The 17,906-nt window shown below is 41.4% G+C and overlaps 2 protein-coding genes and 1 pseudogene across 7 annotated transcripts in view; 1 reads left to right on the top strand and 2 right to left on the bottom strand.

The window, feature by feature from the left end:
• The window catches only part of LOC309624178 (olfactory receptor 7D4-like), a 30,758-nt gene extending 27,741 nt beyond the window's left edge, over positions 1-3,017 (bottom strand). Inside the window, exon 1 of one of the 2 annotated variants that reach the window (XM_082381974.1) lies at positions 2,941-3,017. The gene's annotated coding sequence lies outside the window, so the exon portion shown is untranslated. Of the gene's footprint in view, positions 1-2,168; positions 2,186-2,940 lie in introns of those variants that run through there. The other variant, XM_082381972.1, reaches the window with a different exon arrangement.
• Positions 1-14,489, top strand: part of LOC309624174 (olfactory receptor 7D4-like) — an 88,729-nt gene extending 74,240 nt beyond the window's left edge. Inside the window, exons 1-2 of one of the 4 annotated variants that reach the window (XM_082381961.1) lie at positions 7,684-7,773; positions 11,512-14,489. In XM_082381961.1, coding sequence (XP_082238087.1) covers positions 11,528-12,466 — 939 coding nt within the window. In that variant the 5' untranslated portion in view covers positions 7,684-7,773; positions 11,512-11,527 and the 3' untranslated portion in view covers positions 12,467-14,489. Of the gene's footprint in view, positions 1-7,683; positions 7,774-7,809; positions 8,827-11,511 lie in introns of those variants that run through there. The other 3 variants (XM_082381963.1, XM_082381964.1, XM_082381962.1) reach the window with 3 other exon arrangements.
• Positions 2,649-10,857, bottom strand: LOC309624181 (acyl carrier protein, mitochondrial pseudogene; annotated as a pseudogene). The gene is made up of 2 exons (XR_014249957.1): positions 9,560-10,857; positions 2,649-5,862 (listed from the first exon to the last, which is right to left on the bottom strand). The product of XR_014249957.1 is annotated as an acyl carrier protein, mitochondrial pseudogene (transcript).
• Positions 14,490-17,906: the final 3,417 nt, after the last annotated feature.

Raw genomic sequence — 17,906 nt, 5'->3', positions numbered from 1 at the left:
CATATAAACTTTGACTGGGTCTTAGATCCAAAAACAACCAAAATAATATTTTGGAACAACACGGAAAAGTTTAGTTTTTACACAGAGTAGACAATAGATGACGTTATTATCTTTAATTTTTCGTGGGCAAAATAGTATTGTGGCTTTACTAGGACAATATTCCTATCTTTAAAAGACGCATTACCAGGACTTCCCTGGTGGCACAGTGGTTAAGAATCCGCCTGCTAATGCAGGGGACACAGGTTCGAGCCCTGGTCCGGGAAGATCCCACATGCCACGGAGTAACTAAGCCCGTACACCACAACTACTGAGCCCACGTGCCACAACTACTGAAGCCTGCGCGCCTAGAGCCCGTGCTCCACAACAAGAGAAGCCACCGCAATGAGAAGCCCGTGCACCACGACGAAGAGTAGCCCCCACTCGCAGCAACTAGAGAAAGCCCATGCACAGCAACGAAGACCCAACGCAGCCAAAAATAAATTAAATAAATAAATATAGTGATGGAATTAAAAAATAATTTTAAAAAAGATGCATTACCAAATATTTAAAGCTCAAGTATAATGTATGCAATTTATTTTCAACTTACTGACTTTCAAACAGTTCACTATACAATGCATTTATTTATTTGAGAGAGCAAACATGCAAAATGCTAAATAAAAATAAGTGAATCTGGGACTTCCCTAGTGGCACAGTGGTTAAGAATCTGCCGGCCAATGCAGGGGACACGGTTTCGAGCCCTGGTCTGGGAAGATCCCACATGCCGCGGAGCAACTAAGCCCGTGTGCCACAACTACTGAGCCTGAGCTGTAGAGCCCGCAAGCCACAACTACTGAGCCCACGTGCCACAACTACTGAAGCCCACACGCCTAGAGCCTGTGCACCGCGATGAGAAGGCCGCGCACCTCAAGGAAGAAAAGCCCCCACTCGCCACAACTAGAGAAAGCCCACACGCAGCAAAGAAGACACAACGCAGCCAAAAAAAAAAAGTGAATCTACTATAGTGAACATTCATTGTGCTAGATGTTCAGATTTTCTTTAGCCTAAAGAATTTATGGGAAAAAAAAAAAACTGCAGTGGGGACACATGTACTCCAAACATCCTGTTAATGGTAATCTCAATTATTCTAGAACCAGTGTCATAAATCCTCCCATCTTATTCTCCTGAGGACCCGGTTTTAACTGTGCGCGTGTACCGACCTAAGTTCAGATGACAAGATAGCTAAGATCCTTGCTTTTCTTTAGATGAAAAGACTTGTGGTCTACATACATATATATTAATATACAGAAATTAGCACACCATGGATACCCAAGAAAGCATCTCATCTTTCTACCTGTATGTACTGTTCAAAAATAAAGAACATGCAAAGATGAAAACAAATTCTCAAATGAAACTTTGCATAAGGGGAGGCACTTTTCTTTTCTTTGCATAAGAAAAGAGTAGCCCCCACTCACTGCAACTAGAGAAAGCCCGTGTGCAGCAAGGAAGACCCAACGCAGCCATAAAGAAATATATAAATAAACAAATAAAATTAAAAAACAAAAATAGAAAAGAGGAGGCCCTGTGAGCCAATTTCCCTTGCCAGCCAAAGAATGTTGCTCACCATCTGGTTCTACTAAGATTGACTCAGTGCCACCACAGTGGCTGACCTTCGCACATCCTGAAAGGAATTCAGATGTGTTCTGAATGAGGCACTCTGTGCTCTGGGAAAACTGGCAGATCATGCCTTCAGATAGTTAGATATTTTCAGAAGAAAATTTTATGAACCCCAATTCTTGCATTCTCCTATACTTAGAAACACACTAAAACCATTAACTAAAGTATCTGTTCCTCCTGACTAGCAGGAACCTTGCACCACGATGCTTGATTATGTGAAATAAAATCCTTATTTATGGCAAGACAAGGAAAATTTAGCCATAAAAAACTCTTCTATGCCCTTTGGCCTCCCCTCTCCCCCCACTGTGTATTGTGTACCCACATTATGCATTGACCAAACCTCCCCCATCCACAGAAATACCTGCTCAACAATAAACAGCAACATTCTCCTAGCATCAAGACAATTTAAAAGGTAACAAACTTTCTTAAGCTTGTAAAGGGTCACATGACCCACCACGATGGCGCTTCAATCTGGATTATGTAAACTGTCAATAATGCACCATTGAGGGACTTACCTGGCGCTCCAGTGATTAAGACTCTGCGCTTCAAGCGCAGGGAACGTGGGTTCCATCCCTGGGAACTAAGATCCTGCATGCTGCGAGGCGCGGCGGGGAAAAAAGTCATTTAATGTAAAGCCCTTTGTCTCAAAAAACTTATATAAACTGAGTCTTGACTTCTAAAAGGCGAAACACTGCTTAGACCGTTCTGAGATGCTCTTCCAGGGTTATAATCCTCAAATTTGGCTTGAATAATATTTTCCAATTCTTTCTTAGATCGACTGATTAATTTTTCATGGACAATTATACATACCCTTCTCCAAAACCACATATATACTAACATCCCCCCTTACCTCTCCAGAACCATTTCTCAGAGCCATCTCAGAGGCTGACTCCTGGGCAACAGTCCTCACTAACACACTCAATAAACTCAACTCACAACTCTTGCATTTTCAAGTGGACACCCTCATACGCACACGAACACGGCAGGATCACTACCTTCATGACAACCAGAAGGCGCAGGGGCCTGAGCAACCCGGCTGGAACAGCGGATATTCATGTCCTCATGGACTAAAGTCACAGGCTTCCGAACAGGGAAGCACGTGCATGACAAAACCCGTAGACGTCCCTTGCCGCACCTACGACCTCGCTGAAGGCGGGGGCTCAGGTCCGGGCGAACGTGAGAGGAGGGGCCAGGCCTGCCCAAGGAGACCGCTCTGAAAGCCCGAGCCAAACCTGTCCTTTAACGCGCTCCATACATCCCAGAGCACTCCCTTAACGCGGGCCTCACCAAGGACACGCTGCAACGCACGACGACCAAAGCGACTCCCTCCTCGAGGCGCGCAACCGCGGGACAGAAGACTGCCGCGCACCAGTGACGCACTTCCGCTTCCTACCTCGGTCGTGGAGGGGCGGGGCTCTGAGGTTGGGGCTGTCAGCCAAGTTCAACCATTGCAGGAGGAAGCTTGTTGCTTCTCCCCACGTTGCGGTAGAGGGGCCTGGGGTCGATTCGGGGTCGGGGCCTGGCGCATAAACAGGCCCAGCGGACAAAGTTGAGGCTGGACCTATGCCTGTGGGCGGGGCTACGGCCAGAGGGCGGGGTCCACAACCGGAAGTGGTGTGGGAGGCGGTGCAAGGCCCAGCGCCAGGATTAGAGGTTAGAAGAAGAGGATGGGGCTGCGTACTCACCGCTCAGGATGCTCCTCAAGGGCTTTTCTACCTGCTTGTCCTCAACTTCCTGGAGCCCTTAGAATGATCCTTACATATTGATAAGCCTGACAGTCCATGAGATGGTCTATCTCCTCCGTTCAGTCCTGTATTTAACCTTTATTTCCCCCCTTTTTTTTTTCTTTAATTTTGATTCCGTTATTGATGGCTAGTGCTAAATCCCACCAAACCCTTCTGAGGTACATCATGATATGTGTCTCAGAACTTTCCACTCAGTAGATGAAGAGACATCAGCCCATGCTTTCTATGAGCCAGAGGTGGTCCAAGAGAGATTAGCATCCCTATATTTCTGAGTTGCACACTTCTGAATACACAGCAGATTCCCTCAGATATCCCATAGTGTGGTATCAGAGAAGCTTCAGGGCAAGAAGCAGAAGGTACTTGGCATGGGCGTGTGGGAAGATGCTGTCCAACTGGAGCTGGGCAAAGCTTGTCACTGCTTCCATTGAAATAATTAACAGCAGACATGGCTCAAGTAAAAGATGAGGCAAGAGGATTTTGCATTGGTGCCTGTATTAGTTTTCTGGGGCTGCCGTAACAAAATACCAGACTGGGTGACTTTAACAATAGAAATTTATTTTCTCACAATCCTGGAGGCTGGAAGTTCAATATTAAGGTCCCAGCAATGCTAGTTTCCTCTGAGGTCTGTCTCCTTGTGTAACCAAAAGTAGGGTCTGGCTGCTCACTGCTCAAAAGCCAGTAGACAGGCAAGGTTGGTGGACAGGAAAGTTTGCTTTACTTTGGATTCCAGCCACTGGGGTGGAGGGCAGATGCCTGTCCAAAGGCCGACTCCCCCCCCCCACCACTGACAATCAGGGGGCAAGAGCTTTTATAGACGAAGGGAGGCGGCTACATGCAGAAACAGTACAGTCAGCTCTGACAGTCTTCTTGAAATTGGTCATGTGGTAATATAATCAGAGTCATCTTGATTGTTTTAAGTACAGTTAACTTCAGTTCCAGGGTCGGTTTGTTCCCATTTCCTTGATGGCAATTCTCAGAATCGTGGCAGCTTATGTCATGGCTGCAGTCTGGTCATCATGTAGTTAACTTCTTCCACTTGGTGTGGGGGTCAGTATGTACAAGACAGCTCACAGGATATGACTCAGAATATTATCTATAGCCCTTGAGGAGGAACTAAAAGTACTTGATTCTGCTTAATAACTAAACTATTATTATTTAATAATAATAAACAACCTCCTTTAACTGTTTTCCTTTGTTTCTGCACTTTCTCACTTCTCTGATTAAACTTATTCTTTGGCTAAAGTTTTTCCACAGACAAAAGGGGGACATAGACCATAGGGTCCTGCTCCGTTTCACTTGGATTGCAGATGGCCACCCTCATGCTGACTCTGCACATGGTTATCCCTCTGTGCAGGTTGCCCTGGTCTCTCTGTGTGTTTTGATCTCCACTTCTTAGAAGGACACCAGGGTGACTGAATTAAGGTTCACCCTAAAGACCGCATGTTAAATTAATTACCTCTTTAAAGGCACTTTCTCCAAATACAGTCACATTCTAAGGCACTGGTAATTAGGACATCAACTTAGGAGTTTTGAGTGAACACAATTCAGTCCATAATAGTACCCAAATAGGACTTCCCTGGTGGCACAGTGGTTAAGAACCCGCCTGCCAATGCAGGGGACATAGTTTTGAGCCCTGGTCCAGGAGGATTCCACATGCCACAGAGCAACTAAGCCCGTGTGCCACAACTACTGAGCCTGTGTGCCACAACTGCTGAAGCCCGCACACCTAGAGCCCATGCTCCGCAACAAGAGAAGCCACCGCAATGAGAAGCATAGCCCCCGCTCACCACAACTAGAGAAAAGCCTGCACACAACAACGAAGACCCAATGCAGTCAAAAATAAATTAATTAAATAAATTAATTTTTAAAATAAAAATAAATAAAACATAAATCAAATAAAATTCTTTTAAAAAAATAGTACCCAAATATGTGTAATATACCCTTATGTATCTATTCCCTCTTCTTCATCATGTGAGAAACATGCTTAAGAAGAGGAACCTGATGCTTCTTGACTATAGTTTTGTTTTCTTTTATATTCCATTATTTACACTACTATTAGATCTGGAACATTTCCTTAAAGAGAAAAATTACCTAAAATTTACATGTCATTAAAAGACATATGGAAAACAAGACATTCTGTAATTAACAGATGAATTATATCCATTATTCAAATTTCTGATAGTTACAAATGTTCAGTTTGTGTAGGTGATGTTTAGTACCAGGCAAAAACTAGGAAAGAGAAAAATTGAAACATTTTTGTCCTCCCAAGTTCATTTCTTTTTTTTTTTTCTATTTTTTTCCTTGTTTTCCCCCAGAAGCTGGAACTAGTTTATTTCTAATTCTAGTAATAACAATGGTGTGATCGGCTGATTTGTGCCTTTAAATATTTATTAGCTGTTATATTGTAGGTACTAGTATGAAGTTTTGTACAAAATGAAGGCCCAAATTTCATAGAGCGTACATTCTGTTGGGAGAAGGAAAATAAAATAACATATAAACAAATGGTAAAACTAGATTTTGAGATAAGAGCCAATAAAAAAAGTAAAGACTAATTAGGAAAACTATTTTAACATAATGGAAATAATACTTAACCATCTAGCACAATTCCACATGTGCATCTGTTCACATCATCTATGGTATTACCTCTCCAATACAACTTGTTTGGAGAAGAAAAAAATGTTAGTTTGACCTTGGAAAGGATCATTTTAATGTGTCTGAGAAACACCCCACTAATAACTTCCACTTGGCAGTGGCATGTGTTAACAGGTCTGGTGTTCTGCCTTAATGGCAGTAGTGGTAGAGAGAATTGGATTTTTATAGCGAAACAGGTCAGAAAGACAAGATTATACTTGGCTGAGCCTTACTCATGATGCTTCAGTTCTTGGTTTGGCCTTCACATCCTAAGGAAAGTTCTTCCCAGCACCTGACCCCCATGCATCGAAGATAAGCACCCATGGGACACATTGCGTGTTGTTACAGATTACAATCCAAACAGCCAATGGGATGGACTGTAGCCAATCCAGTGCTGTGTTTGTTGCCCGCTTCTCCCCTCAGAAGTAAAGGCCTTTTTTTCCAAGCATATGGAGTGCAGCCATTTGACTGCCCTGAGCCTTCTCTTTGAGAAGTGCCCTCAGCTAAAGGAAGCTGCCTCACCCAAGGTCACACCACTCAGATCTTTTGCTGTGGGAGCATAACTGACCACCATCTGTATCCACCACTGTGTTTGCCCTGAGGTTGCTCCTGCTTCCAGCCACTGACTGAGCTCAGTTGCATACCACTGCCCACTGCCAGGGTCATACAATGACATTGATCACCAGGGTCAATTACCCCTGCCTGGAGGGTGACTCCTGTTACTGACATGAAGAACCTGAAATATCAGGCAGTAGTATAGCTTGAAGTTCAAAGGGACTTTTCCCATGTCTCTGGAAGTGCTCTTTTTAGGTGTCAAGGCCTCCAAATCTGCAGAGGCCAGAAGTGTGGAGACCTGGAGCACAAACACCCCCATAGCAACTGGGAGTGATGTTACAAGGGTTCACTTCTGCTTCCAACCCTTGATTTCTGCAACCATGTCCTATAAACTGAAGATACAGCACATTATGATTGTCATTGGTTTAGAGTGTATAATGCATCCTATGAATTTTGTGCCCAGAAATTCCTGTGTATTCAAATGCCTGCACTAAATATCATCATTCAATTTGAAATTAAGTGTGTTCCCATAACTTCCATCGAATCTTAGGTTTAACACTCCCATATTAGATACTTCCTTTAGGCTGAAAGAGATTTTGTCTCTGTCCTCCCCTTCCTTGACAAACTTTACAGGTCATTTATTTTTGCCACATGTGTTTCCTCAATACTCACTCTTCAACCCAATCTACCTGGATAATTACTGCCCCTTCTCCTCCATTTAGAGGTAATAAACAGAGCCCTCCCTAATACCTACAAAGGCTTCCATGCTGGCTTCTTGTAGAAATTAAACATTCCTTAGGGGATATCTTGTCACGTGTAAGTCAAACCAAAGAAAGAATTTCTCCTTGGAGAATATACGTGCTTCCCCCACTGTTGCCTACCTGTACACAAGGTTGGCTGAAAAATTTTCCATTCTCTTATCTTTGTACCTCAAGGGACTTGAGATGTTGGGAGAGAGAAGAATCACTAGAACAATTTATTTAATGAGGAGCTCTGAGAGTTCAACCATTGAGATGATAATAACATGTCCCTGTTGTCCCTTTCCTATAATTCTCTGCTCCCAGCCTCAGTGAAAACCCACATGGGTTTCCCCTGGACAGACTGCCGAAAACAGAGAGCTCCACTGATGACCATCAGAGACCATGTCCCAGTAAAGTCTGGTGGAGTAAGAAGGAAAACAGGAGTGAAGGTGGGTACTTGGCTTTACCTCTAGAATAGTGAGACTGGGACAGTCCCATAGTTATTTAGTCTATGATGGGAAGTCTGTAGTTTTCAGATACTTTAGTTTCTACTGAACCCAGTCCTGTTTCTTTCTCTCATTTTTTTGGAATCTAGACCCTCTCTCCAGTGAGTTATTTTCCAGAGATTCTCCACCTCTTCTCTGATCTTTCCCACAATTCTAGGGTCCTCTTAGATTTCCTGTGTCCAATCACTTATTCATTAACTACTCACTGGAGATTTGTTATGCATGAGGTATTGTGTATTTTGTTCCTCATGTGATTGGATTTTTCTTTTAGATTCCCTGACTATTTCTGCTGGCAAATTAGAGTTCCTGACAGGACCCGATATCTCTGTATTGATGTTGTTGTTGTTTCACCTTATCCACCTTGTTGTGTCCACAATATCATCTACGAACGATGTAATTATTATTGACGTTTGGTACTCAGGCTTATTTCATTTGCTCATTTTACCATTCTGCTTAAATCGTTTAGAGAATATCACGTGATTGAATTTGGAGTAGACTGCTTTGTCTTCTTCATGAATTTAATGCAAATATTTAGTGCTTTAATGTAGAATAGCCTTTTGGCTGCAGTTTTTAAATACCTATTCTTTACTGGGTTAAGAAATTGTCCTTAGCTTCCTTATTTAGCAAGGGGCTCTGTCCTGGCTGCTAACCACAGTAATGGCTGTTGTTACATTTTCTCAAAAGCATTTTCTACTGTAATTATGGTTATGATTCCTCTTCATTGGCCTATTTTTGAGATGAATTATGTTAGCAAACATCCTATATCTAACCAGATATCCATTCCTAGAGTAGGAATTACTTGTTCATGATATGTTATTCTTTTAAACTATATATGAATGCAATTTAATTTTACTATTCTACTTTGTGTCTATATTCAGGCATATGATGGGCTTAGAGGGTTCTGTTTTTGTGTTACAGTTGACACTTTTGGTCTCATTCTTTATTACATATCTAACATTTGCATGTTTTGAGCACCTACTATGTTCCAGGCACCATGTAAGTCCCTGGAAAGACAATGATGAGCACAAATGGTCATGATCTCTGACCCACAAATAAATATAAAATTACTGACATGAGAGGCACATCAAGAATAGTACAGGATGTTCGACTTGTGGGCCTCACACTCTGTCCTCCTATCCTCATTCTGTTCTCCATCTCACTGGCCTCTCACATCCCTTGTATTACCAAGCTCACCAACCCCAGGGCTACCGTGAATTCTGTTCTCTCAGCCCAAAATGCTTGCCCTTTCCCTATTTTCTCTGATTAACAATTACCCACCCTTCCTCTCATAGTTCAATATTCTTATTTCAGAGAGGATTTTTCTATCCACCGTCCCAGACTAAATTGGTCCCCAGTTACTTTTTTCTCTTGATTAAATGCATTCTCAGCAGCTGCTCACCTGAACCTACTCGCTCCCCCTCCTGAGAGTGTACTATCGCTTAATAAATCCTGCTTTGCTTATGTAAAAAAAATATTAATTGCATTCTGTAGGCATAATAACGCTGAGCTCTTTTCTATCATGGAGAATGTAAACATTTATAATTATCTTAAATTTGCCTTTCATTTTTTAAAGAATGATTTGTTAGAGTTTTTTATAGAAGCTTTGAGTATTTTAAATCAAATCTACTAGTCTTTTTTTTTTTTTTACACTTCACTGTGCTGATTTTTAATACAACACACTCTGACACTTCCATTGCATTTTATTTTATGGTTTTGGGATTTTCTTTACCCTTCTTATGTGTGTAGTCCACACGGATTTCCATCTTCTTGGCAGAATGCACCTGGCAGGCTGTATCTGAAAGAGGAAGTCATAGGGATCATCATTAACTAGAAGTGCTGCATTGCAGTCCAAAGAGGTAACAGACTGGTTACCCCTGTTTAAGGGGAATAATGATTAATGATAGTCACACAAGACAGATTTATTGTTTTGTTAAGAAGCTCACATTTATCAAATGTCTGCTGTATGTCACAAGAACCACACTAGAAAAATTACATGCATCATCTCATCTAATTCACTCATCAGTCTTACAATGCTGGGAATATTTATTACTCCCATGGTAGAGGTGAGGTATCTGCAGCAAAGAGAGATTACGTCACACAGACCTTAAGGTGGTGGACCAAAATTCTCTTCTAGGAATTCTGAGTCAAGATCCCATTATCTGAATGGCATCTTTTTATCATACTTTGGGAGAGTTATGTATCAAAAATAACTGTCATAAAATTAATAGATTAGTAATAATAATAGCTATCATTTACTGGGATCCTACTGTGCACAAAGGCATTTTAAGTTCTCACAAAGAAGGTTATAGCAGTAACTACACTTTGTTGCTGTTGTTGTTTTTGGTTTTATAGATTTATTTTCAAAGGGCAAAAACACTTAAGACAATTTAAATACAAGTCTAAACAGAATTACTCTGTCAAAGTCAGCAATGATGCAGAAATGCGTTCTCACTTCCAGACACTTCCCAGCAACTTCTGAGTCTTCTCTCAGTGAAGAAAAGGGGTCTGATTTTTTATTCATATACATCCTTCTTATCTGCAATGTAATCTACAATTTCTTGTGGGCACTTTAACTTCTCTGCATCTATATCAGGAACTTCAAACCCAAATTCGTCTTCCATGGCCATGATAATCTCCACTTGGTCCAAACTGTCTAAGCCCAGGTCTTTCATAACATGGGAATTTACTGAGAGCTGTTCTGGGTCAGTCTTGTCATAGAGTTTCAAGACGTAAAGAACATGGTCCTGGATTCCCTCTAATGTCAAAAGGGGAGAGTCACTGTACTGGCGGCACAGCTGTGTAACTCCACCTGGAACCTGCGCGAGCACCGAGCACCGAGGCCGGCTGCGGAGCCCCAAGCCTCGTCCGGGCCCCCACGGGGAACAGGGTGTGCTGCGCGCCCGGGCCGCGGCCAGCGTGGGGAGCCCGGGCAGCGGCACGAAGGCCGCCGGCAGTCGGCGGACACAGGTGCAAAGGACACGAGCCGCCATGGCTACGCCGACCCAGGATGCACTGCTACATTTAAAAAATAATAATAATAAATAATAATAAGGCACTTGAGAGATAACTATAACAACAACACGGAGCATCAGATCATAGAATTAAGTTTGTCTGAGTTGAGAATCCCCGTCTAAATAACTATTATTGAACTATTTGAAAGAAGGAAATATGGAGATCAAAAAGAAAAGATATTAAATGTCTTCATTCATTATGCAAGTGTCATATCATAAAAGAAATCAGTTAATGTCCATAGCTTCATATAGAATTAGAACCAGTGAGTAAACAACAAGGTCCTACTGCATACCACGAGAACTATATTCAATATCCCGAGATAAATAATGGAAAAGAATATAAAAAAGAATGTATATATGTGTATAACTGATTCACTTTACTGAACAGCAGAAATTAACACAACATTGTATATCAACTATACTTCAGTAACAAAAAAATTGGAACCAGTGACTAGGAGATAATAAAATTTTTTCTGCTAAGTTTTAAAACAGCTAAATATATACATTTAAAATGGAAATGGTCTACCATTTGGCTGAGTGAATCACTGTCATTGGAAGGACTAATAGAGGGTGAAGGATATCGACCTAAAGGTGGAATCGTAAGTGATGACTAGCTGAGGTGCCGTTTGGCTGGCTGTTCACTGAACGTTGCTTTTGCCTCCTTCCCCAGCAGACGCACCATCCACATGGGAGCAGGAAACCACACGGGAGTATCACAGTTCCTCCTCCTGGGCCTCTCAGACGATCCTGAGCTGCAGCCCCTCCTCTTTGGACTGTTCCTGTCCATGTACCTGGTCACTGTGCTGGGGAATCTGCTCATCATCCTGGCCGTCAGCTCGGACTCCCACCTCCACACCCCCATGTACTTCTTCCTCGCCAACCTCTCCTTTGTTGACATCTGTTTTGTCTCCACCACCATCCCAAGCATGCTAGTGAACATCCAGACACAGAGCAAAGGCATCTCCTACATAGGGTGCCTCACTCAGGTGTATTTTTTAATGATTTTTGCTGTAATGGATAGTTTTCTCCTGACTGTGATGGCCTATGACCGGTTTGTGGCCATCTGCCTCCCCCTGCACTACACGGTCATCATAAACCCCCGCTTCTGTGGCCTCCTGGTTCTGATGTGTTGGTTCATCACTTTCTGGGTTCCCCTGCTTCATATTCTACTGCTGAGGCGGCTGACCTTCTGTACTGGCACTGAAATTCCACATTTCTTCTGTGAACTGGCTCAGATTCTCAAGGTGGCCTGCTCTGACACCCTCATCAATAACATCTTCTTGTTTGTGGCCACTGCCCTGCTGGGTGTGTTTCCCCTCACTGGAATCCTCTTCTCTTACTCTCGAATTGTCTTCTCTTTAATGAGAATCTCCTCTGCAGCAGGAAAATATAAAGCATTTTCCACCTGTGGGTCTCACCTCTCTGTGGTTTCCTTGTTCTATGGGACAGGCGTGTGGATCTATCTCACTTCTGCTGTGACCCATTCTCCCCAGAGAAGCTCCATTGCCTCAGTCATGTACACCGTGCTCACCCCCATGCTGAATCCCTTCATCTACAGCCTGAGGAACAAGGATGTGAAGGGGGCCCTGGGAAGCCTCCTCGGTTTAGGTACCACTTGTCTGTGAGGGGCCACTGGCCTCAGAACTAAGTGGACACTGTGGGCAGCAAAAACAAATTTTGTGAATTTATATCTCCTGATTTTCTTTTCCCTTAAAAGACATGCTTCATTTCTTCCATTCTCAAAGCACCTATGACTTGGCTTTTATTTGTGTTTGTATTAGTTTCTCCTCAACACCCTCCTCAGTAATTCCTTTTGACTTTCCCTTCCTATTTGCAGCCCATACATTTCCATCTTGGGCTGGGTTTCTTACAGCCATTCTGGCGATTTCCAACATTAGATTTGAAACACTTATACCACATATGGCATGGTTTCCCCCAAATTATCCTCTCAAATGTTCATGTTCTTCACGTTAATTTGTCTGTGTGTTTGCTTTTCTCTGGAAGAAGTGGAATGAAAATCATACAACAGTCATAACCAAAGTGCTTCACATACAAAGGCTGTTCTTGTTCTGTGTATGTTTTATGTTATCTTGACAAAATTGTCAAAAGGTGTTTTCTCTCATTTATCTCATTTTTCAAACAGATTGCGAATGGAATGGAGTCTACCCTGAAAACCTAACACTATGCCCACATTCCTAACTTTGCTATCCAACATTTTCCTGAAAACTGTGAGGAGATTTTCAGCTTCAAGAGTGGGAATCTAGTTTTGAAAGTTAGTTTTTTCACATGATTCATAGAAGTATATAGCATAGAATAATTATGAGATATTGCTTCATTCTTTGCCTTCTTCCTTCCTCTCTCCCTCCCCCTCCCTCCCTTCCTTTCCTCTTTCTTTTGTTTTGCTGGACCTTTATTTGCTATCATTGCAGTTTTAAGATACACCCCAATATCCTAAAACATCTAATAATGAATGCAATAGAATAAAAATTGTTTTCTCTTGTGGCTTATTTGGGGGGAAGACACTCTTTGGAGGTGCCAGCAGGAGTGGTAGTTACACACTTGTGGAATGTATTCAGAACTTAGTCCACTTTTTGAGAAGAATATTGATAGAATTGAGTCTGCAGCAAAGGGTGGAGTGGTACAAGCTGTCAGCATTTCCCCAACATTCCCTGGGATCCCTTCACCATCCCCACTGCACAGCAGCCTGACTGCCACTGTCAGCACCAGGTGGAACCTACTTTTCCCAACGCGTGACGGCAGATCTGATGGAGAATTATGCCCCACGAGGGACAGTTCTTGATGGATAGGTGTGGGGTATACCGTCTTCTTCACCCCTTACCTGGGATCATTCTAAGTTTGGATTTTGTGCCATTTTCCAGAATTTCCCTACAGGATGAAAACTCTGCTCACTCGTGTGCAAGCTAACTTAAGATGAGCTTTATTGGATGTGTTTTCTGCCCTGTATCACTTCCCTTTTCTCTAACCTATGTTCCATGGTCCTTGCTCCTTCCAATAATGTGCTTCCACATAAATCCTTGATTCGGCACCTGCTTCTAAGGAACCAAAGCTGAGACACGTGATGAAGACTATGAAGAATATCCAAACAATACCATGAATGGAACTAAGGGCTGTGGGGGCAAAAACGACAAAAACAAACACAAAACAAATACTGGGTATATAGTAAGATCTTCAAATTACTGGAAAATCGTAATTTATCAGTAAGGAAAAACATATTCAGTGGGGCTTTAATTGAATTTGATTCCACTAAGTTTAATCCATAGTGGGGTTTTTAAAATTTAATTTATTTTTTTCTGCAGCAGGTTCTCATTAGTTATCTATTTTATGCATATTAGTGTATATATGTCAATCCCAATCTCCCAATTCATCCCACCACCACCACCCCGCTTTCCCCCCTTGGGAAAAAGATATTCAGTGTGCCTTTAATTCAATTTGATTCCACTAAGTTTAATCCATAGTGTTTTTATTGCCTACTTCATACGAAAAAAAACTGGGGACCAAAGAGGTAAACATGTTGCAATTCAGAGTGGTAACCATAATAATATGGTGTGTAATAATGCATGCTGAAAACAAAGGTAGAACTTTTCAATTCACCTTGAGTGAGTCCAGAATAAAACTTTTTAAAATTTACTTAATAGCTTTATTGAGGGATAATTTATATATCATGAAATTCAGCCATTGAAAGCATAAGGGCGATAGTTTTGGTAAATTTTTACTTATGCAATCATCACCACAATCCAGTTTTAGAACATTCCTATCACCCTAGAAAGTTCCCCTGTGCCCATTTGCAGGTAATATCAACTGCCACCTCAGTCCTAGGCCACCACTTATTTGCTTCTGTCTCTATAAGCCTTTTCTAGCTATTTTATATAAATGGAATCATACAATAGATGATCTTTTGTATCTGGCTTCTTTCACTTTGCAGAATGATTTTTCATAGTTATCCATGTGAAAAACACACGTCAGTATTTTGTTCCTTATAATTGTAGAATAGTATTCAAATGTATGGCTGTGCCACATTTTGTTTATCCACGGATATTTGGATATTTCCAGTTGGTCAGTAAACGTGTTCAGACACACACACCCTTCACTGATGCACTGTATTCATCCTGTGGTGACTCTTGGCACTCTGGGTGAGAGGGTGGGTCTGGAGGCCATGTGATGACTACTCAGGACAATTGAGTCCGAGGCTAAATCTGCACCCAGGGCTCTGGAGCACCTGGCCTCACACCTGTATGCAGACAATTATTGCAAATATTTTGGGTATTGGAAACTATCCTTTCAACTGTAATTTTTTGAGATCTAAACACAAATCAGTTACATCTGATGAATATATAGTATCCAGTGAATTTTGAATACTCCATATGAAGGATTTAAATAGCTCCACTACCACTTACTATGTTGAAATGTTTTGGATATCTTGGATTAAATAAAATTTATTAAAAATGATCTCAGGGGCTTCCCTGGTGGCGCAGTGGTTAAGAACCCACCTGCCAATGTAGGGAACACGGGTTCAAGCCCTGGTCCGGGAAGATCCCACATGCCACGGAGCAACTAAGCCCGTGCGCCGCAACTACTGAGCCTGCGCTCTAGAGCCCACAAGCCACAACTACTGAGCCCACGTGCCACAACTACTGAAGCCCACGCACCTAGAGCCTGTGGTCCGCAACAAGAGAAGCCACCACAATGAGAAGCCCCCGCACCACAACGAAGAGTAGCCCCCGCTCACCACAACTAGAGAAAGCCTGCGCGCAGCAACAAAGACTCATCGCAGCCAAAAAAAGAAAAAGAAAAAAAGAAAGATCTCAGTTATTTCTTTTTGGTTTCTTGTGGTTATAGAAAAAATTTAATGTCTACATATGGTTTACACAGTATAAACTGCTGCTGGGCATTATGAAGAGAAAAAGAATGAAATATTTTATTCAGTTGACTCAGTTGACGTTCCCTTGAAGGAGCCTGGAGAAGCCTGGAGGCCTGTATCTCCTTTTAAGTTCTTCCCTCTGGCGTTCTCCTTTAATCTCTCAGCAAATAATTAAGTTATGTCCCTGTGCTAGGAACTGAGAAGACATGAGCAATGTATACAAATAATGTATGAGGCCTAGACGATCCCATATGATGGTAGGAGGTAGATAATAAAGTAATGATTAATATATCAGTTCAAAAGTGATATGAGGGAAATGAAGGAGGCAAGAAAATAAGGAAGGTCCTACATACACACCCACAGTGGCATAAATATTCTGGGGCAGATAAAGGCAGAACAGGAAAGTAAATATGGACTATTACACTTTTAACCAAAAAAGATTAGAAATACAATGTCAAGATTTCCCCGCAAAAACCACTCTGAACAAATCTTAACTACTGTGAAACCTCAAGAAAATCTTAGCTGGGAAAATTCTATTGAAATAGGTCTGCTCTCTCCCTCTCACCTTTGCAGAGGGCAAATGCCAAGTCAGATGTTCTCCAATATCTGTGTATTTAATGGGTCTCCTCAATGTGAATCTGCTCAGAGAACCACCTTTGGGTATTATTTATTAGTTCTTTTGTTTTGCTTTTATTTTTTATTCATTTATCCCTCAGATTTCCTTATTTGGTATCTTTTAACCTTCTGTGGTTTAAAGGTCAACTCTAAAGGTTTACAATCAATCACAGAAACACAATGAAAAAATGGGCAGATCTAAGTAGATATTTCCCTAAAGAAGATAAACAGATGGCCAAAAAGCAAATGTAAAGATGCTCAACATCACTAATTTTTAGAGAAATTCAAATCAAAACTACAATGAGGTATCACCTCACACAAGTCAGAATGGCCATCATCGAAAAATCTACAAACAAGATTGCAGATGACTTGATACTATACATAGAGAATCCTAAAGATGCCACCAGTAAACTACTAGAGCTAATCAATGAATTTGGTAAAGTTGCAGGATACAAAATTAATGCACAGAAATCTCTTGCATTCCTATACACTAACAATGAAAGATCAGAAAGAGAAATTAAGGAAACAATCCCATTCATCATTGCAGCAAAAAGAATAAAATACCTAGGAATAAACCTACCTAAGGAGTTAAAAGACCTGTACTCAGAAAACTAGAAGACACTGATGAAAGAAATCAAAGATGACACAAACAGATGGAGAGATACACCATGTTCTTGGATTGGAAGAATCAATATTGTGAAAATGACTATACTACCCAAAGCAATCTACAGATTCAATGCAATCCCTATCAAATTACCAGTGGCATTTTTTACAGAACTAGAACAAAAAATCTTAAAATATGTGTGGAGACACAAAAAACCCCAAATAGCCAAAGCAGTCTTGAGGGAAAAAAATGGAGCTGGAGGAATCAGACTCCCTGACTTCAGACTATACTACAAAGCTGCAGTAATCAAGACAATAGGGTACTGGCACAAAAACAGAAATACAGGCCAGTGGAACAGGATAGAAAGCCCAGAGATAAACCCACGTACCTATGGTCACCTTATCTTTGATAAAGGAGGCAAGAATATAAAATGGAGAAAAGACAGCCTCTTCAATAAGTGGTGCTGGGAAAACTGGACAGCTACATGTAAAAGAATGAAATTAGAACACTCCCTAGCAACATACACAAAAATAAACTCAAAATGGATTAGAAACCTAAATGTAAGACCAGACACTATAAAACTCTTAGAGGAAAACATAGGAAGAACACTCTTTGATGTAAATCACAGCAAGATCTTTTTTGATCCACCTCCTAGAGTAATAGAAATAAAAACAAAAATAAACAAATGGGACCTAATGAAACTTAAAAGCTTTTGCAAAGCAAAGGAAACTACAAACAAGACAAAAAGACAACCCTCAGAATGGGAGAAAATATTTGCAAATGAATCAACCGACAAAGGATTAATCTCCAAAATATATAAACAGCTCATGCAGCTCAATATTAAAAAAACAAACAACCCAATCAAAAAATGAGCAGAAGACCTAAATAGACATTTATCCAAAGAGGACATACAGATGGCCAAGAAGGACATGAAAAGCTGCTCAACATCACTAATTATTAGAGAAAT

The sequence above is a fragment of the Balaenoptera borealis genome, assembly GCF_965194805.1.
Source record: "Balaenoptera borealis genome assembly, chromosome: 2".
Taxonomy (NCBI): domain Eukaryota; kingdom Metazoa; phylum Chordata; class Mammalia; order Artiodactyla; family Balaenopteridae; genus Balaenoptera; species Balaenoptera borealis.
This window is presented reverse-complemented; position numbering and strand designations above follow the sequence as displayed.